Source organism: Lygodium microphyllum, chromosome 9 (assembly GCF_053477565.2).
Source record: "Lygodium microphyllum isolate KBCC chromosome 9, Lygodium_microphyllum_v1.1.10, whole genome shotgun sequence".
Classification (NCBI taxonomy): domain Eukaryota; kingdom Viridiplantae; phylum Streptophyta; class Polypodiopsida; order Schizaeales; family Lygodiaceae; genus Lygodium; species Lygodium microphyllum.
The window spans coordinates 64412786-64435041 of NC_141143.1; the positions used below are offsets into that span (position 1 = coordinate 64412786).

A 22256-nucleotide genomic window follows, 5' to 3' on the forward strand; every position below is an offset into this window, starting at 1 on the left:
ATCCATACTCGGGATTCCAGCATCCTTTTCCACTTCAAGTAGCATATGGTTTGGCATTACAGCTGGCCAGACCTGCTACTTTACTTAGCCCTTGTACTAGATTTCTTATTTCTGATGTATCTTTGTAGTCCTATACAGGTATTCATTCGATATACCTTTGTTGAAGTCCTATACAGTCTTATTTTGTGTTTTTACCTCAGCAAAGGGTTTTCTATGAGGCATTTATCAATATGTTTTTCTCTTAGAAGAAAAGAAGAGCATGCTGTTTTATCTATAATTACCAAGTTTGACATTAATTAGAAATTTCTCTGGATTGAGGATGGAGAGGTCTGCGGTATTGGCTTGCTTAACTGGTTCTTGTATCACTACCACATTCTAAAGAGGTAAGTTTCATGATGTAAGGTGCCTGGAGTTAATGTTCCTTGGAGTGACTTGCCATACATTGTCTTTGCAACTGCATTTGCTGTTGGATTTCATGAGCTGGGCCATGCAGTTGCCGCCACAAGGTTCAAGTACTTTCTTTCCTAAGGTTCTTTGCAGGCTTTATTATAGAGAATTATTTAGAGTTGAAATCTGCAACATTATTGGTATAAACAGAAGCAAACGTAGTACCTTCATCAAGCAGGTCCTTGTTTGCCCATTTTTTGGAACTTGCAAATTTTTTAAAGGTGTTTTTATTTTCCAGAGCAGCGAGGGAGTCCCTGTTGAATATGTGGCTGTATTTTTGGCATGCCTTATTCCCGGCGCATTGATTGCTCTTGATGATGAGGCATTACAGCTTCTATCCCCTGTGCGGGCTCTACGCATATATTGTGCAGGAGTTTGGCATAATGGATTGGTATAATTGCTCAACTAATTGTTTATACTTAACAGATTGTGCTTGCTGTGTAGAACCAATTGATTTTTAGAACAGATGAGTATTTAGGGCTCTTTAATGGTTAGTAGGTGATCATTTTAATGATGTGTTAATGTTGTGAGTTCATCAATCTTTCTTGGTTACACTGCCACTCCTGTATTTTGATATCAATGCAAGGATAGACAGTTGTGCAATGACCCACCTGATGTTAAGGGTCGCTCTCTTTCCAGCTTTTTGCATGAGCCTTTTGGAAGATATGAGTGGCAGTAGGTCCTCAAAGTGTAATCATCCTTTCCTCTCTAGTACCCCTCTCAATGTAAGAATTAACCAAAAAGGCTACATGCAAAGCCATGCATTCCTTAACAAATCTCTTAGGCCCTCTCAAAATATAGCTACTAAAGAGCATCAGGATGATGTCTAGCGTGCTCCCTCCTGATGTATCTTCCAAAATAAAAAGAAGGAAAAGAAAAAGAAAAGAGAAAACAAGGAAAAGACCCACGCGAAGCAAAAGGAAATGAACAAAGAGCCTTCTCATGTAACATCAGAGTACCACAAACACTGCACCTAGGGGTTCTTAAGTTAGGTGCATCCAGTGGCCTTGGTCGTGGCTATAGGATATTATGGCTTTAAGCTAGAATGCTTAACTGTGGTTTGCAAGATGCTGAACTTTCTTGATGTGTTCACTTTAGTTTAGTTGCCCTACAGTTCCATTGGATGTTGCCTCTTGGTTATGGAAGCCTTCTGTGTGTTAGAGGTTCTCACTGAATTAAGGTGCAAGTCTTTGCATCTCCAGCATGCTTGTAATTAGGTTGTAGTTAGATCTAGCTCACAAAGGAGACTTAAGTCTCCTTTCTTTTTGTGATAGGTGAAGTGCCCTAAGGGCTACACAACACCTTGAAGGATATAAGAGGAGAAATAGCGAACAACCAGGTGCTCCTAAGCTGGTCAGTTTAGTAAGTAGTTGCCTCATACAACAAAAATGGCAGGCGAGGCTGCATTAGCGAGCTATGATGGTTATCTTCCTCTTCTCCTTCCATGAGAAAGGAGGACCTTATGCTCCCTTATCCTCTTTGAATCTCCATGCAGCTATTCAATGGTGTATTAAGGAATAAATGAGAATGAACAATATGGGTGAGATGGTCTCCTTCCAAGGCATCCTTAGATGCTGAATTGCTTGTCTGCATCTCAATTTTTTTTCATGCAGAGCCACAGTGCTGCTAGTGACCTCCTGCCTACTCTATCCTGTTGGTCACTGACTAGGCAAGATTCCAGAGAGTGAGCAGTCCTCTTTTGAAAAGTGCCATTTTCAGCGAATGAGGGCCAGCTTCTTGGACCTAAGATGTAGTGAAGTGTTGTTCAAAACCTTGTGAAGTATACGAGGGAAGATCTTGTGTGTTTTTCTTGGACAGACATTTTATGGGTCATGTAGATGTTGTGAATTGGTTGCAACCACATGGTCCTCCATAATGCTTCAAATCAACATGTACTCATAGCTCCATAGATTTGCTTGGAATGGATCATTTGGTTGTACATTTACAGTAATAAGACAGTGGAAGAACAGAAGAGAAAAAAAGTGAAAATTGTACTTGAATTATTTGCTAACTACCTACAAGTTTCTGAGCTCTATCATACTCACAAAGAAATGCAATAAGGAACATGTTTTTCTGTAAAGAGTCTGAAATGCTTTTCTGATCGCTTTAAATTTCATCATTGTGAAGCAACAGTGACCAATGTAAAAAGCCATTGGGTTTTCATGCAATAGATCCATTTTTTGTTGTTAAGGGTTCAGCTGCTCAAATGATTATCACATTGTGTAATTACGGGCAATTAGTGTATCATGTGGACATCATGCACGTTCAGGTGTTGTGCTGATGATTACGCTCTACAGTGTTGTGCAGGATGCCTTATGCTGCTAAGTTTGTTGCCTATAGTTTTATCTCCATGGTTTCTTCACAGTGAAAATCCTCTGGTAAACAAAAAAGATTACGGATGATCTTATATGTAATTTGCCTGAATCGAAATTGTAATCCTTTGCAATGACTTTCACATCAGGTCCTTGCAGTTGAGTCAAAAAGTCATCTGGCTGGACATTTAAGTCCTGGAGACAGGATCTTGCAAGTCTCTGGACAAGAAGTGCAAAATCCAGAACACTGGGTTGAGTCTCTGCTTGCTGTCCGCGCACAAGAGTTGCCAGATGTGGACACACGAGAAACCTTTGAAAACAAAGGACAGGATTCTCTAAAAGTTGCAGAACAAGGGTTCTGTTTCCCTGTTGAAAGCATCAGGAAGGAGGGAGCTAAGGTGTCTGGCACAGAGTGCCTGAACGATGAGCTGCTCTTCTATGAGCATCCTTGCACCAGCTATCAAGAAAAAGGAGCCCCTAACAAGTCCCCCCATACTTTCTGTCTAAAAGCTGGGGACATTGTGAAATACCCTCCTTGCCGGCCACAGAACTCTAATGTGTGCGGTTGTAAAGGAGTAGGAGACTCTACTTTCCTTATTTCTTCTCTGAAAGGCAACCACAAATTGGGAATTGCTGATTGCTTAATATCTGATTTTTGGTTACAGATTGGAGCATGCTTCTTACCGGTTGTCAATCACGGGGAGTCATTTGTCACTGTGAAATTCCACCAAGCAGACAGGTGTACATCAGATGTTTTAAAGGGAAGCAACTCCTCTGATGGAGCTTGCCCACAAACTCTCATATATGTTGGAGACCCTGTAGAGCTTATTCATGGACTGATTTTGAGCAAGTACTGGCCAAGACCAAATTCGTTGTTTGCCAATTTGTATTTCTGGAGGTGGTTTCCTAATCTACTGCAGAAGTTACTGTCTTACACTTTCTCCATCTCGGCAGCAATGGTGGTCCTGAATAGTGCTCCGGTAACCCCTAAGCGAGCTATATAGATCTGCTAATACTTTTCATATCTATTGTGCAAGCACTGTAATCCTTCATAACGGGTTAAAAGTTCTAAGTTTGTTCCGTTTGTGCTTACAGGTCCTCTACCTGGATGGAGAAGCTATTCTGCAAGCTGGTATTTCACTAAGCAAACCCTGCATCCCTCTGAGGGCACGCAAACGTCTTATGCAGATTGTACTGGTAATTGCAAGTGCTCTGTTTGGACTGTCCTTGGTAGCTAAATTTTTTGAAACCTTCTACAGGTGATAGAGCACACATGCATGTGTCATGTGTGTGTGTTGTGTGTGTGTTTGGTACAAGGAGAGAGTGTGGTTCTAGTCCTTCGATACAAATCAACCCGCAAGTGTTAAGAGAACAAGTGGCCTCTATAGTCCTTGATGAGTCAAATCTCTTGGATTGGATTGCACTGACCGTTCTGAAGTCTCGCTCTCTTTTCATGGTGCAACAATTTCTTGACATTTTGTCCCCTTTTCCCTCTCGTGAGGAGTCTTCTTGGACAGTGTTGAATGTATGCATTATTGCAAAGTATGGAACTGCACTCCACAATTTTTGTCACAATTCATCGAGATCCCCACATAGATCCAAATATGGTCACTTAAAAGAAAAAATCTTTTACTACACAACAAGCTCCCTTCCAAGATGTATTAGTATGTAAAAGCTGGTTTGTTGAGATATTTTCAAAAGTTGGTTTGTTGGGATATTTTCAAGGTTAAAACCAATGAAAAATTTAGGAGTTTAGATGATTTTTTGTCAAAACATCATTTTCAATTGAATGGCTAACTTTTAACATATAAATCATCTTTGAATGATGAGAGGAATTCAGTAATGCACATTTGTTCTAAGCTACTGATGCAAGATCATAGCATCTTGATCATAGGTGACCATCATAGTCTAGCTTGCAATACCACCTTCCCATGACATTAACATGGAAATGTCCCCTTGCTCAACTTTGATGCCCTTTACTCTTCACCACAACATATTGTTTATGCTCTAGCACACCCCTCTCCACTCCTTGCTTTTGGACTCATCTTTTGCTACAAGTCTAGAGCTCTTGCTTTGCTGTACTAATATTTTGTTGGTAATCTTTTATTGTCATGCATGTAACTTGATATATGCTTTTTCATCATCTTTATATAAAAAGTTGTGTTTTTGCCCCTCTTGGGCATCTTGCCCACTTTATGGCCCCACGATTGGTCTTCTTTATTAAGCATACATTTTCTAAGCTTGTTTAAATATTCTAAGGTGAAAAATTAAACAGAGTGCCATGTTGCAACCCTCACATGCTTATGGGTTGATAGCCTATGAAAATCGATACAATTTGTATATAAGTGAGCCTAGCTCTCAAAATTAATATAGATTTTTTAACAAATTACAAGTGTCTCAAGATAAATTGATGAAGCTAAAACATTAATATATCTTTACATTAACTCTTGGCATTTGTGTATGAGCTTGCTTTGATTTGCTTTGGCTTTTGCCTTTAACTTTTGCTACTCGTTTGCAAACCAAAATGTTGGGCTACTTGCACAACAAGTGGGACATTGGATGGACTTTTATTCTTTTTAGGAATTATTAACCACGTTAGTAGGCAATCTCTCACCTAGTCGTCTCATGTTCCTCTCCAACTAATCATGTATTCACTATTCCAATCACAGGGAAGCCATGAATGCAAGGCCAAGATCAAGACGTAGTGAACTTAACAATTTACCTCTTCCATTGTAGCCTAGAACTTGAAGGCTTGTTGATAGCTCCATGATCCATGTGAAGCTCCAAGAGTTATAGCTCCATATCGTTACAGCCACCATACATACATGAGATTATAGAGAAGGGGGAAAAAAGAATAAAGAGAAAAGTTTATAGACTAGTCCCTCACTCTCCCACAACCTCATACATTGCTTCAACTCTTTAACTCACCACAAGGGGATGGAGAAAGAGAGACAAGAATGGAGGAGGGCTTCATGTCTCTAGTTCCTCACCCTCACATGCACTCTCACTCTCTTCCTCTTCTTTACTCTCAAGGAAGCAATAAAAATGGATAACAAGAAGTGGTGTGTCAAGTATTGCATGAATAGCTTGCTCTTTTCTTTTTTATCATTTTTGCATAAAAAGTTAGGGTTTGCACTCCTCTTGGGCATTGCCCACTATTTGGCCTCATGATTAGTTTTCTTTATTAAACATACATTTCTTAAGATCGTTTGACTAGTCTAAGGTGAAAAATCGAATAGAGCATTTCATTGCAACTCTCACATCCTTTTGGGTTGATGAGTTTATAGGAAATTTGTATGGGAGTGGGCATGGCTCTCATACTTAATACAAAAGTCTAATAGATTTCAGGCATCTTCTTAAGATAATTTAGCGAAGGTAAAAAATTGAATTGATCTTAAAAAATAAATGTTGCACCACTATCTCTAGAACTTCCTAATTAATAGTACATAGGTAACCTATTAGTCTCTTCTTTATTAGACCAAAAGTCAAGAGCTTGAGATTGTGGTTGTGATCTAAATTCTCCAATGCAATGGTGGCAAGATCCAATTGAGCCTTAGTTTCACCACATTAGTTATACTATGCATGGAGGTTGTTAGGATGGCCTTTTCATAGAGCTCTTGTTGCAAGATTTTATATCTATAGATGTCTACATGTGCCTTGAACCAACTCTCTTTGTATAGTGATGTTAAGTTCATATCCAATTTTAGTAGGGTTGCTTCATAAAATTTCTCAGTCTCTTCTTCTAGCTAGGTGATAGCTCTTTTTAGGCTTCTTTTGATAGTATCTTGTAGATATGTACATGTTGCCTTTAATTACGCTTAAATTTGTTGGTTCTCTTGTAACCCTCTCGTTAGGAGATGTCTCAAAATTTTCCTATTATAAATGGATAATCAAATCCACAATTTGGGCTATACCTATAATGTCTTCATATCTCATTTCCTTTGATTTGTATAGTTTTACCTTCAACTCTCTTATCTTTTTGGTATTATTGGAAAGTTGGGTTTGGAGATCACGTAGTAGTTGAGCAAATCGTTCTAGGAACTCTTGGTGTGTGCATCTTCCTTGATCTAATCTCATTTGCATTTGTAGGTGGTCCTTGATTTCTTGAGCCTTATATCTTTTGAGCCCCTCACATAGGCACTCCATTGTGTTAAGGCTTCCTTGTGTATATGCCACTGTGCTTTGCACTCTTGTGATCCTGTGGTGGACTCAATAGGTATTTGCTTTTCTTTTTGTTTTGTGTCCTGTTTTGTATTTTCTCCATTAGTTATGAAAGATCACCTTGGACTTCCAAGGGTAGTCCCTTGGCAAATTTCTCTTTTCCTTTGTTGGATCTTTTCCCTCTATGAGCCAATACCTCTTTTATATATTGCGAAAGAGTTGCTTCACTTCTTTGCATGCCCTCTTCATAGGACAATATTATCATTGTTTTAGCAATTTGCTTGTCCTTTTTGAGATGGTCTCTATTCTTTTTAATTATTTTCTTGACTCTGTATTGGTAGTACAAACCTTAGCTTATTTTGGTTGGGTATTTTTCTCATTGGAATCCTCCAAAGATGATATTTTCCCACCTTCTTTCTGTCTCCTCTCTCTTTTGGTTGCTTTGTTCTTCCCTTGAGGATGAGCTTTCTCCTTGTCCCCTCTCTATCTGTTCTCTCTTTCATTGATTTTTTCCCTTGTTTGTTTTGTGTATGGTAGGTTCTATCTTACTCCCTTGATGTGGTAACTCTTGGTGGAGAGGGTATACCTAGTAGTGTAATCGTCCCTACAATAGGTGATGCCTCACTAGGGAGTCCTATTGCTACATTGATTACTTTGGCAAGGGAACCCCCATACTTGAGTGCTCTTGCTTTTATCTCTGTAATTTGGAGTCTTGTGCGCGGGTTATCAAGAAGGTTGTGTGTGTAAATTTTTGGGAAAAAAATATTTATTATTTTTATGTACAAAGAATGGTGAGTTTGTTTGTGTGTAGTTCATTTGGGTTTACTAATTTGGAAGCCAGAAATGGTAAAATTGCAGACTATATCCCAACTCAATGAAGTGATCCATGTCGAAACTTTGAGTGGCTAGCATGCAAAAGTTAACATGCTTGCTTCTATGCTGGTTAACATGTTTATTCCTTCAAGCTAGCTAAAGATGTGTAACTCTTCCTCTAGTAGGATTTTATCCAAGACATGGTATCCTAGTTGTGGAGGGTAAGCTAGTTTTTATGAAAGAATGATAGAATGAAGAGGAACACCATTATTGTGAGCTGAATGATATTGAAGCATTTTGATGGTGTGCCTTTCTTTAATGTCAGTCATGAGCTAACTACCATTGCTAGCAATGTCACTCAAATACCATGTCCTCAAGATGGACTTTGGGAGTTACATCATTATTTGTATCAGGCTACCTCAAATTGATCCTCAATTCTCCTAATAGGATCCCATTGATATATTAGCCCTATGGTTGTAGCACTTTCCTCAAGAAATGTTGTCAATAGATCTTGTTGGAATTACATGCTTTTTTCAAGGACATACTTGTGGTATTTCCATATGGTTTTCCAGATTGAGGCAACCTCAAGCATTTGGTCATTTGTAATTTCTAGATTGGTCATTTCATAAGCCTTGGTGGCAAGCATTTTGAATGTTGTATGTAACTAGGCAAAGAAGTTAGCATTTAGTAGATTAGTTTTCTTAGTTAGTTTTGTCACCATTTGATAGATTGATCGTTAAATAATATTGGGTTTCAAACCAACTAGTGTCAAGATTGTGGGAGAGAAGGAAGGAGTCTCACTTGTAGCTTTCTTGCTTGCACAATGGGGGAATACACACATGGGTGGAGGCTGAAAACAGTTTTCCTCTTCTTAGTTGTGTAAGCCAAAAGAACTCTCATACAAAGAAATAGAAGAACCCTATATATGGGTCTCAAACCAAACTCAACTAACTAAGGTGGCATACTAACCAAGCCACGAACTAGAGTAGATAAGGATAGCTGTCATCTAGCTATTATTCATGGGCGGTGTACCAACCGCGTCTACAACTGACAAGTCGGTGACATAAATGCACAACGGTCACCCTGGCATATCACGAGTGGAGCTCAATATCTCAACACTCCCCCTCGAGCTCAATCCCAATTCCTGCACACCAAGCAAGTCTCTGAACTTGCGCAGCTTCTCTGCGCCCAATGCCTTCGTGAATATGTCAGCTACCTGATTCTCTGTGCTGACATAAACTAGATCAATAAGACCTAGTAAAACCCTCTCCCGCACATAGTGATAATGCACCTCAATGTGCTTTGTTCTAGCATGATAGACTGGGTTATTTGCCAAGTGTATACTGCTCATGTTATCACAATAAATGACAACTGGTCCATCTGTAGACTGATGCATATCATAAAGTAGCTTATGCAACCAAGCTACCTCACATGCAGCCATTGCTGCACCCCTGTACTCGGCCTCTGTGCTCGACAAGGCAACTGTAGGCTGTTTCTTGCTGCTCCAAGTGACTGCAGCACTCCCAAAAGAGAACACATATCCACTGGTAGATCGTCTATCAGAAATACTACCAGCCCAATTAGCATCAGTGTATCCATGTAACTGTATCTGAACCCCAGTCTCATAAAATAGTCCATACTGCAATGTGGACTTCACATATTTGAGTATGCGTCTAGCCGCATCCAAATGCGGTTTCCTTGGAGCCTGCATAAACTGACTTACCAATCCAACAACATAGTTCAAATCTGGCCTGGTAATAGTCATATAAATCAAACTTCCTACTATGCGTCTGTACATAGTAGGGTCTTCCAGAAGCTCACCTGCATCTGGGCTCAGCTTCACATTCTGCTCCAAAGGAATTGAAATAGGCTTACAGCCTGTCATCCCATATTTGGACAGCATGTCCAATCCATACTGCCTCTGCAAGAGCTGTATCCCACTTGGTGATCTAATCACCTCAATGCCCAAGAAATAACGTAGCTCTCCCAAATCCTTCATCTCAAACTTTTGCTTCAATAGCATTTTCACATGAAGGATATCTTCATCACTGTCACCTGTCATAATCAAATCATCAACATAAATGACAAGCAACATAATACCTTTCTCTGTTTTTCTCACATAAAGTGAGAAATCTGCCTTGAAAATTTGAAAGCCAATAGTGACAAGATACTGTCCTATCTTGTCAGACCATGCTCTAGGTGCTTGCTTCAAGCCATACAAGGATTTCTTCAACCTGCAAACAAACTTAGGATGAACAACATGCACATAACCTGGTGGCTGCTCCATATAGACCTCTTCTTGCAAATCACCATGCAAGAAGGCATTCTTTACATCCATCTGATGTAAAGACCATCCCTTTGATGTAGCCATAGCAATGACTGCTTTCTTCATAGTCAATGCCATATGTTTGTGCATACCCCTTGACTACTAATCTTGCCTTGTATCTGTTCACAGAACCATCTGCATTGTGCTTCACCTTATAAACCCACTTACAGCCAATTGCATTCTTACCTTTAGGCAAAGGTACTAACTCCCATGTAGCATTTGCTTCCAAGGCATCCATTTCTTCATCCATGGATTTCTTTCATTTTTATTTTTCCATGGCTTGCTCAAAAGAAGTGGGTTCTGGTTCCTGTATCACTTTGACCATATATACATAGTGAATGGCTGTAAATCCATCATATTTCAGCCTATCCACAGGATACCTAGCTCTCCTAGACCTGCGCAAAATAGGTTCACTCCCACGTTCTCTCAAAACATCCCTGGTCTTCCTTACTCCAGGTGCAACAATAAAAGGAATACCCAACTCATCATCAATGCTCTGTTCTGAGCCACTGGATTCACAATCCACAAAAGAGTGACCTGTATTTACATCAAACATGGGCTGATCTACCTTCTCTTTTCCTTTTCGTGATACCTGCATACCACTATCTGCATTGCTTTGAGAAGATTCTCCTGATCTCAATCTGCCTGTCCATGGCGAAGAATGTGAACCACTGCTAGAGGACGCTCCAGGTCCACTAATATTTTGTGACTGCTGCTGTGAATTCTGTGCAGCATTACCATTTTGTGCATCTATATCATCAATCACATTTACTGGTTTATACCAGCTACTCATCTCATAAAAAAGAACATCTCTACTCACTGTAAACTTACGAGTAGAAGGGTTATAGCATCTATACCCTTTTTGCTGCAGAGAGTAACCAATAAAGATGCACTTCTCAGCTTTTGGATCCAACTTGGATCTCAACTCATCTGGCACATGTACATAGGCAATGCAACAAAAAATTTTCAAATGAGAAATATCTGGTTTCTTACCAGTATACCTCTCCTCTGGAGTCATCCCATGTATTGCTACAGTGGGAGTCCTGTTCATTATATAGACTGCTATAGCAACTGCTTCAGCCCAGTAAAAATCTGGCAAGTCTTTTTCGTTGAGCATGGCACGAGATACCTCTCCAATATGCCTGTTTTTCCTTTCTGCAATTCCATTTTGTTGTGGGGTACGACTACATGAATATTGTTGCTTTATGCCATGCTCCTGCAAGAACCTTGCAAACTCATTTGAGAGGTACTCTCCCCCTCCATCTGACCTTAGGCATTTTATTTGCAGGCCTGTTTCTTTTTCAACCATAGCTTTAAGAGTTTTGAAATGCCCAAAAACTTCACTTTTCTTTTTCATAAAATACACCCAAACTTTTCTGCTATAGTCATCAATAAAAGTGACAAAATAATGACAGCCTCCAAGAGATGCAGCTTTAGTAGTCCACACATCAGAGTGGATTAATTCCAATGGCTTCTTACTCTCTTGAACATGTCTAGGAAATGGTTTCCTTGCCTGTTTTCCAAACTGACAGGCTTCACATACCTTATGCATTTCTGCAACCTTGAATTTAGGCAATCCTGCAACAATATTTTGGGCCTGCATTGATTTAAGTCACTGTACATTAACATGACCAATGCGTTTATGCCAGATATCAATATCTGCAACTACACCGGTCCCATGTGCAAACATTGCTGTACTCAATTCAGACATATCTGCATCCAACGTAAACATTCAGCCATTCTTCTTTCCTTTTGCTATCAAGCGACCTTTATTTTTCATATCCTCAACAAAGCATCCATGAGGATTAAATCTGACCTGCAAGCCCTGCTCAACCATTTGACCAACAGAAACCAGATTCTTGGTGATATTCGGGACATGAAATACATCGGACAGGTATTTCTTTTTTCCATCTTGCATAGACAAAGGAATTTTTTCAATCTGCACAATAGGATGTGCAGTATCATCACCAGTCTCCACAAATCCTGGTTTTTCCATTTTCCTTGCATCCTCCATCCATTCTGCATGACCTGTCATGTGGTTGGATGCACCTGAGTCAACATACCACACATCGTTGCTTTCTTCTGTACTTGTCACAGAATTGTTCATGTGCTGCACCATAAACAAATGCTCATTTCTGTCATCACCCTGTCTACTAGAAGATGCATAATTTCCTTGTTACAGTTTTCCATTCATGATGTCATTCTGCTTTTTATAGCAGTCTTTAGCCATATGACCCATTTTACCACAGTAATAGCATTCAACAATACTGTTTGCATTTTGGCCTCTTTGCCATCCACCACGACCTCTTTGGCTCCCCCTGCCTCTAGAGTTACCACGTCCTCCTCCATATGACTGGTTTTCTTGAGTTTGCTGCATATTCTGATTTCTACCACGGCCTCCAAATCGGCCTCCTCTACCTCTGCCTCTACCTCTTCCAGCATTTGAGTAGAATACAGCTTCTTTTGAAGTTCCTCCTAAAGAAGATGCACCACCATTTCTCTGCTCCTCATAAATTAGAAGAGCAATCAACTCCTCAAAATCAGGAAATCTTCCACGAACTGAAATGGATGTCCGAAACTGTGCATAATCCTTTCCTAGACCATTCAAGGTTACAGAAACTAAATCATCATCTTCCACTGGCGACCCAATGGAAGCAAGTGCATCTGCAATCTTCTTCATCTTCATGTGGTAGTCATTGATGCTCATATTTTCTCTTTGCACATTATGCAACTCTTGCTTGAGCTGCATTTTCCTGGCTTGCGTATTTGTGCTATACATTTTTGACAAAGTATCCCATGCCTCCTTTGGCGTACTTGCATCCTGAATATGCACAATCATAGAGTTTGAAATACTGATAGACAGCCAGTACATAACTTTCCTGGCTCTCTCATGCCATACTTTAAATACCTGCATTTGCTGTTGATTGGGAACATCAGGAAGAACTGGTTCTTCTTCATTTCCTGCAACAAATTCCCAATATCCTTTTCCCATAAGGAAATTCGTCATTCTAAACTTCCATGCTTGCAAGTTGTTCTTGTCAAGCTTTTCAGTGACAATCTGTGAGAGAGAATCAGACGCCATTACAGAACACTGCAAAAAGTTCTGTCACTGCAAAGAACACAGCTTCAGCCTCACAAGGGCTAATCTGCAAAATTGACGAAAGTGGTATTTGACCACACAGTCACTCCCTAGTGACGATTTTGTATCAACATGCAACAAGGATGATTCTGTAACTCCCAATGTCTCTGCACACAAGCATACGATGCAATTTCTACAGTAACTTTTCACCGACCTGTAGAACAGTGGTCGCACAGCATAAAACTGGGCCTTTTCCTGAGTGCGTGCAGAAAACTTCCGCCTCCAAAACAGGCCCCGAAATGGCCTCAAATAAAAAAAACAGGGTCGCCGAGGGCTAAAGGCCTATCCCGCAGTATATACTGCCCTCTTGCTTCACCGCGAAGGGCGTCTCAACCTGAGACAATGCACTCTTGCAATTTCCGACTGTGCTACCTGCAGAGATCAGCTCCCAAAACAGAAAATGAAAGCAACACTGCTCCTCTTACCAGAACACCGCGAGCTTGGCTTGCTTTCTTGAGCTCCTTACCACGAACAAGGCTCTGATACCATGTCAAGATTGTGGGAGAGAAGGAAGGAGTCTCACTTGTAGCTTTCTTGCTTGCACAATGGGGGAATACACACAAGGGTGGAGGCTGAAAACAATTTTCCTCTTCTTAGTTGTGTAAGCCAAAAGAACTCTCATACAAAGAAATAGAAGAACCCTATATATGGGTCTCAAACCAAACTCAACTAACTAAGGTGGCATACTAACCAAGCCACGAACTAGAGTAGATAAGGATAGCTGTCATCTAGCTATTATTCATGGGCGGTGTACCAACCGCGTCTACAACTGACAAGTCGGTGACATAAATGCACAACGGTCACCCTGGCATATCACGAGTGGAGCTCGATATCTCAACAACTAGTGGATATGGCTTCATTATACTAGTTTGTTGTTGACTTTTTCCTAGAGTCTTTTCTTCTTTTGGCTTGGATTTATAGAGGTTTTTGCATTGCATGCTAGCTTCTCTAGTTGTTGTCTTGGTAAGGTCAATATTGAGAATCTTTGAAATGGTTTTCTCATTGTGGTGGGAGGCATTTGCAACAAAAATTGTGATGTTGTGGCACCTTAGAGATGGATTGAAACTATTGTTCTCCTTGTGTTAGCAAGGTTGGCACAATTTTGAGGAGGGTTTTGGAGTTTCTTAGGTGTATATACTCAGACAGTCATCTTAGATTGGGATTTCTCAGTTGAGTCCTTGGGTTTCCAATCTTAACTACATGTTCCATTGGTGGCTTGTATTGAGATTTTTTAGTTGATGAGCATTTAGGGATCCAAATTTGATAGTTATCCTTGTAGTATCATTGTGCCTCAAGAAAGATCTTGGGTATCCATCTCAGTGTGGCATATTTCCTTCTAGTGTGGCCCTTCTTGTGCCATATTTTAGTTGACTTCATTGTATAGGTTCAATCCATTCCTTAGGATGCCATTGAAGGTTAAGCTTGTGTGATGGATTTCTTGCTACTTATAGGTTGAAACTTCTTTTCTTTACCCTCCAATAAGTGTTGTAATAGATCACCTTTCTCCTTGCTAGAAGCAAGTGGCAAAGTTGGTTTAATGAGTTGTAGTCGTTTCTCAACTAGTTCCCCTCTAGTGAAAGCCGAGATTACTTCTGCTCCTAGAAGTCTCAAGTGAATGAGTTTTTTGACGTAGTTAATATTTAATTATTCTTGATATTTGAATGGCCAACCAAGTAGTATCTTGTATCACAATATATTCTCTATTCGATAGAATGTAGAAGATAGTAGGGATGCATTTGGTTTCCTTAACACATGGTTATCATATATGCTATTCTATATGCTTAGAGTGTAGCCATAAGCTGAATTTTCCAATTTTCTTGTGATTGAGAAAATTTGTTTGTTATGATGCTTATTAACATTTTGTTTGCTTGTGGATAATAAGGAGTTGATTTCCCATGATGGCCATAAATGTAGAGAGAATGTGTGCTACAACTTTGGTCACAGTGTGTTTCTTGATCATTGACTATTTCATGGGACACCAGAATCATGATATGCCTTGATCCTTCAAAAACTTGGCCATCGTTTTGGCATTTTTTTGGCGTGTAACTCTAGCTTTCATCCCATTTAGTTATGTAGCTCATTGCGGTTCTTGCTATTCTTCCATGTGCCTCTTGTTGCACGTCTCAAATTCATGCTTACATATGCATCTTCTTGGTAGGTTGTCATATCCCAATAGATACAATTGATCTACAATTAGTTGATAAGGTCTAGTCTTGAGAATGAGGCTTGTGAGTGTCGACTTGGGCATCCAAGTTAAGCATTTTTCAAGTATCTACATAGTCTATGTCATGTGCCCAATAAGGTGTTAGATTAGCATTGAAGAGTTGTATTTATTGGTATACCATGAACAAGTGAGAGTCAAGAAGGCTTTCATCGATTCCAATTTCCTTCTCTCCACTCATTACACAAGACGTGGTTGGAAATATATCATTTTTTTTCCTTTCTCATGGCCGTACTAACATCAAATTTCAACAACAAAAGTAGCCATCTTGCTCTATGGTGTGTGTGGTGCAAGGTTTATTCATTAAGTAGAATAAAGCTTAATGGTCTACAAAGATGGTGAATGAAGTGGTAAGTAATTAATGGTAGAATTTCCTACAAGTGAGAGTTGGAAATGCTTTCACCAATTCCAAGCTGCCTTCTCTTCACTCATTACATGAGGAACACTCTCTATCGCAAGATCTAGAAGAACTTAATGTATCCTTCTATCCATGCCAATGACACGGAACTCCTTACTGGTGCCTTCCATTGTGATTTACTCCTCAGTGATAATAGAGTTGGCAAAGGAAAAGGTGAGTAAATGGGAGGAGAGGAATATAAATGCACTACAAAATATAGTCATCTACTTAGCTAAAGCTGACTGTGAAAAGAAGTTTGTAGTTGAAGGTGCTAGAACAATAGTGGTAGTAATGTAGGCTCATCAGTAATGCTTCACCAACATGCTGCTTGAGGTGTGGGAGCCATGCAAGGATGACACATTGGATAATCTCAAGGAGAAGTTGCAACTCACTAGGCAAACACTCAAGTACAGCTTAGAGACGAGTTCCCCAATGGGACTACAAGATGATAAGGGAAGAGTAGGGGCTAAGGCTTAGGGAAGTGAGACTCTCAACATATGAGCTAAAGATATTTGGGATGATCACCACTAAAGATCCCACCTAAACCACAAAAGAACCACCATCATCATCCCTTGCATCCAATAACAATTTAGAGATAGGAGTCTCCCAATGGGAGTACAAGATGATAAGGGAAGACTAGGTGCTAAGGCTTAGGGAAGTGAGACTCTCAATATATGAGCTAAATATGTTTGGGATGGTCAACACACTGAAGAACCCACCCAAACCACAAAAGAACCACCATCATCATCCCTTACATCTAAGATAAATTGGGAATAGGAAGAGCTTGAGTGGCAGCTATCCCCACATCCAAAAAATTCCATGAAGATGGCAAGGACACCGATTCCTCTAGAAGGAATCACGGTAACCATGCAAAGGAGAAGAGAGAAGGTTGAAAAAAGTAGAAGAAAGGCCATTGCCACATCTCAACCAATGTTACTAGACGTATCCTTCCCATAGATAGGGGAGTATGTGTCAAACAATGCTAGATGTATCCTTCCCATAGAGAGGGGAGTACATCTCAATCTGCTATAGGATAGGGAACTCAACACTTGGAAGTAGTGGGAAGTTCAAGAAATTCTCATGCAATTTTCCTTCAACTTCCCTCACGTTGACTAAAAACCATGCTACCACTAATAGTGATGCAAAAAGTAGTTCAGATGTTGTTAAGACTAGGGAAGAAATAGCTAGAGGAGAATACCTAGATTATACAAGCAAGAATCGATAAATTATTGGCAAGACAAAATATTCAAGGTATCAAAGACTGTAAAGGGCAACAAATTTCAATTAGAAACATCTTGGGTGACAATATGGAAGCATGGCTAGCCTTTTGCAACTCAGTACATTTTAAACAAGGAAATCCCACCTATCTGCCTTATCCTAGATAGCAAAAAGTTGACAATGACTTTATAAAACATGGTAGGTATATTTTCTTCCTTGTTTTCAACATCAATGTACATAAGCCATATGACAACCTCAAGTTTCAAGAGAAGGACTTGATCGCTTCTTTCAAATATTTCATGGAGGATTTCTAAGCTTCTGCCTAGACCCTGCCTTCATTACCACATGTAATTATTTTAGGTTACTTCTTTCAAATAGATCACGAAGGATTTCTAAGCCTACATTGACCCTACTTTCATTACCACACGTAGTTATTTAAGGTTACTTCTCTAAATGCTCAACTAAAAGAAGGTGGTAGAAGAAGAGGGTCTACACACTCTCTTCTTTGATGTGAATGTAGGGATAGATAAGTGCAACATCTCTAGATCTCTTCTCCTGTCCACTAGTTTTTGACCACATACCTTTCTTCATGAGGATTAGCTTTGTCCTTGTCTGCCATGTGTGGTAGCTCGTTCCTTTGAAGTGGCATGATGGCGAATCTTTTACCCATAATGGATGTTTAAGTAGCAACAAATAATCAGCAACAAGTGAGTTGAACCTGGATGTGTCAAGAGACACAAGAAGTACTAGTGCCAAAAAGCACTAAATGGGTATTAAAAGATACTATGCTTATTGAGCCTAATGTGGAGCTTTGATTCTTGACCTTCGAGTTGAATCCCCTCCTTGTTAACAACTTGAGTATTGCAACATATCAGAATGTCAATGACATGTTTGAGCTGAGAGGAGTGAGAAAATGAAGAGATTTATAAGCTTATAGCGGCATGTGCAAGCAACCATTCCTCAAGATCTCTAGTAGGTAGGTAGCTTAGGTAGTAAGCTTCCATTGCCCTATGCTCACAGGATGAATCGTAGAGTGTGTAGATGATATAGGTTGTACGACAACAGGTGGATAGTGCAGATCTAACATCAAGCTGGAAAAATTGAAATGCTAAGTAGGAGAGAAGCCAATGTTATGATGTAATGTGACAAGGACTTGTGCAAGAAGTCAAGGGAAATATATCTAGAAGGAAGCTCATTGAGATATGCTTTGCATGGAGAGATCCAAGCATTCCAAGATAGGTAGGTACTACTGGCTATGGAGGTCAAGAGGTATAGAGTGCATATGGAGTGAAGAGATGAAGACTTCTACTAAAACTGAGCTGAGCTAAGGTTGTGGGGAGTTGGAGGAGCAATACCTTGTGCTAAATCATGCTCACCATAGCTTTGATACTATGTTAAGAAATGAATATCCTTGACCAAGGTTTAGTTATGGTGGTTGAAGTTCATGGACAAGAAGCATGATGACAAATGACTCGACAAGGCTCATACTCAAGTTAATTAGGTTCCAAGATAGATGAGCTTGGACTCATAAACACAATCTTGAGTAGACATGGATAAGACTAGAAGTACAAAGTATAATGGCATTGCATTTAAACGATTGTCAAGTACGTGGCTTTTATAGTTCGAGGATGGTATCACTTTTTCTCACTGTGCCTATGGGATACAAGGCAATTCTTATAGGTTGTTGCATGATGTTCCTTGCCTTATTGCTCCATACAAAGAGACTACTATAGAAGTATGATTGCATATTTCTCGACAATATGAGTAGTGGATCAGTCCACAAAGCATAGGAAAGCGGCCTTGTCCACTCCCATATCTTCCCTCTACCTATCTTTATGCGAGGCTTCCTTGACCAAACTAAATCTAGACTTCCTTAATCATCCTTGACCATTATAAATCTTGATTTTTATCCACTTTTCCAAAAAGAAAACTATTGAAATTCACAATCAAAGCATGCTTGGTTTCAAATATAGGATTCCTAGGGTTCTCCCATGGCATATGCCATACATCTTGTATACTCACAACAATAAGAGAGTCTAGATAGTCCACAACATCATCTTCCATAAAATATTTCTCACAATGTATCCATTTTTTGCCTTTATCCTACCCATCATGTTTGTATAGTTTTCATGCAATAAATTTTCAGCAAGAATGCATTTACTCTGCAATTATCATGCACATCATTAGTAAACTAGCTATCATGTAATGATTTAGAAACATCCAAGCCTTCCTCAGTATATCTTGTCCATCATTGTTTCATGGTTCTCATGGTTTGAATTTGAAACATCCGTGCCCTCCCTAGTGCATTTGAATCATGGGATCGCACAAGCTCTATTGCACCAACCATGGGCATGCCCTAGCTGATGGTCATCCATGACATGGATTCCATCATTATCATGATTATCGATAACATGAAAATTCTCATTTGCACTAGTGCACATTTCATCCAAAATTTCTTTTGCATCTTTATAGCTAGAAAATCTAACCAGTTTCCTTGATGATGCATGACTCACACAAGGTGGAGCTATAGAGACCAAATTTCACATATGCAAAACCAATTCTAAATTGAAACAAATTTTGAGCCAAAAGAAGAATCTAAATTTTTAGAGAAATACATTAACATAATGTGAAAATGAATACAACTCTAGGCTCAACTTTTCATTTTAGAGAGGAGTGGCTTGTAGCCATAGCAAAGGAGTGGTGAAAATGAATACAAAGGAGTGGTTTCTAGGCTATAGAATATAGGATAACATATAAAGTATGCCATAAGATTCTAGGATTTCAAGAGGTGGCACCATGTGTGGGATGGCACATGCAACTTATTTTTTCCAATAGGCCTTGGGCTTTTACTCACTTCCTTTGAATCAACACTAGAGCTTACAAAATTTGCAAACAACCATAAGTAAATAGTCATAATTCATTGTCATTAAGGAATAAAGAGCCACCTTTCTTGCACTTCTTCTTACTAGCCTCCATGAATGACCTTAGAGGGCACTCCAAACTAACATCTCTAGCAGTGCCATCTTCCACCATTGGTTTCAAAGGTCACTAAACAAATATATCAATGAGAAGCAATAAAACCAAGGTTTGGATGTGCAAGCAAGTACATTGACATTATTATCTCATGGAGTTAGATTTGATGAAGAGCCCTTTTCTCTTAGGTGACTCTCCACAACTCGCATAGCCTTCTTTATCTCCATTTCCAATGTTTGACATGGGTGTTATATTTATAGGGCTCCTTGGTGCTTGGTCCTCATACACAAAAGTTGCTTTCCTTTGAATGTCCTTCAAAACCTCATCCACATTAGACTTTGTGGCACAATGCATATGTGTAGCTTAGAAGAAGAGGAAATCTACCAACAATAAATCATGTGTGTATACAAGATCATGCCCATAGTTCAATGTAACTATTTTTATTACATTACCTTTTGTAAGATAATCTTTTTCCCCATGAACTAGCTCTAATTAAATAATTATTCTAACACATGTTTAAAACCCTTGACCTAGAATCCAGTTACCCATGTTCTTATACTACTAACCCACTACATGAGCTAGCTGGTAAAATAGTGACTTTGATTACTTAGCTAGTCTGAATTGGAGACTTCTTACTTGACTAGGTTGTTTGAGTGACTACCTAGTAAAAAGATTGCTTAATTGACTAGGTGGTACAATATAAATATCTAGGTAGTCAAGTTTAATCAACTAGGAACAACACCATCCAAGTACTCACTGTACTCACATTAACTAGTATAAGTATGAAGGTAGGATTAGGAAGGACATAATGACCTAGCTAGTCTACTTACTCATTAATTTGTGAGCTAAGAGTGTACTCATTCCCCTATTTACCTAGCTACTTGACATTTACCTAGTTAAATAGCTAAGTAGCTAGTTAGCTAACTAGCTAACTATTTAGTCAACTATCAAAGCAGCTATCTAATTGGTCAACTAACTAACTATCTAACTAATTATCCAACTAGAAAATTAGCTTACTAACAAGTCAACCATCTAACTAGCTGTCTAGCTAGTCAACTTGGTAACTAGATAATTAAGTAGACAACTAAATAACCACCTAGTCAACTAAGTAACTAACTATCCAATTGTTCAATTAGGTGACTAGATGACTAACTAGTCAACTAAGTAACTAGCTATCTGATTGGTCAACTAGCTAACTATGTAACTAGCTAGTCAACTAGCTAGCTTTCTTGGTAGGACGTAGTTTTTCTTGAATTGATGTTCTTCCATTTGCATGATCTTTATTAGTGCAAATTATAGGTTTTTTGCTAAATTTTCAAGTTTTTACTAACCATAAGCCTCTTGCACTCATCTACTCATTGGGAGATAGTCAATAGCTAGGAAGTAGATGACTGGACATAGTCTCGTATCAAGCTTGTCTTTTTGGGTTTGGAGGGGATGACATGCATGTTATTTGGTGATCTATCTCTTAATGTTGAAGATAACTAAATCATTCATAGGGATTTTTCTCTAAAGTTAAAGGGAGTAGCTTGCAACCTTGACAAATCACATGAAGTTGGCGATCTTGAGCCCTACTACATCTCAAACCATTGGAAGTGATTAGGAGATCACTATCGTGATTCCCTGATCTCACAAGATAGGTCAATTATATCTTGGGAAAGAATTGAGAATATCTAGAACTTCAAGAAAGTAGGTTTTACCCCTATTGGCTTGGATCTTAGGTATCTCTTGTCCCTATTGACTCAAGCTCATGGTTGGACATTGATAGGAAGATGGGAAGAGCTCTTCCTAGCTCATGCTTAGACAATTTCATAGATCACACCAGGGTGATACTTCACCACTAAGCTCTTCTCGAAGACATAGTACTTACCACACTCATCTTTTAGGAGTCAATCTCTTGAGGAGAGTTAGAGTGCTTTGGACGACCCAAACTCAATTACATCTTGGTTGAAAACCCTCATGATCTTATGAGGCATCACGTGCTATCGCAACTCAAGCTTGACATGGACACAAGGTACTACCTCATGTGCCTCTACTAGAGACAATCCTTTGGCTCTAGTCAATGGCTCTAGTCAAGAAGACCCTCTTGCTCTAGTGGAGACACTACCCTCTTGCCAATCCCACCTTCACCATTACCATCATAGGCTCTACTCTTCCAAAAAATGAGAGACATATGATCTGATGCTAGATTCAACTCAACCATAGTGGAACCTTGGGTTGAATCTCACCACCTTGGACACCTGGAGAGT

At 39.4% G+C, this 22256-nt stretch overlaps 1 protein-coding gene across 6 annotated transcripts in view; it reads left to right on the forward strand.

The window, feature by feature from the left end:
• Positions 1 to 4495, forward strand: part of LOC148031113 (Peptidase M50 family protein) — a 36451-nt gene extending 31956 nt beyond the window's left edge. For 3 of the 6 annotated variants that reach the window (XM_087684648.1, XM_087684650.1, XM_087684652.1), the window contains 6 exons: positions 403 to 506; positions 691 to 838; positions 2745 to 2825; positions 2909 to 3334; positions 3425 to 3739; positions 3855 to 4494. In XM_087684648.1, the coding sequence (XP_087540774.1) occupies positions 403 to 506; positions 691 to 838; positions 2745 to 2825; positions 2909 to 3334; positions 3425 to 3739; positions 3855 to 4022 (1242 nt within the window). In that variant the 3' untranslated portion in view covers positions 4023 to 4494. Of the gene's footprint in view, positions 1 to 402; positions 507 to 685; positions 839 to 2744; positions 2826 to 2908; positions 3335 to 3424; positions 3740 to 3854 lie in introns of all 6 variants that reach the window. The other 3 variants (XM_087684649.1, XM_087684651.1, XM_087684653.1) reach the window with 3 other exon arrangements.
• The last annotated feature ends 17761 nt before the right edge of the window (positions 4496 to 22256 follow it).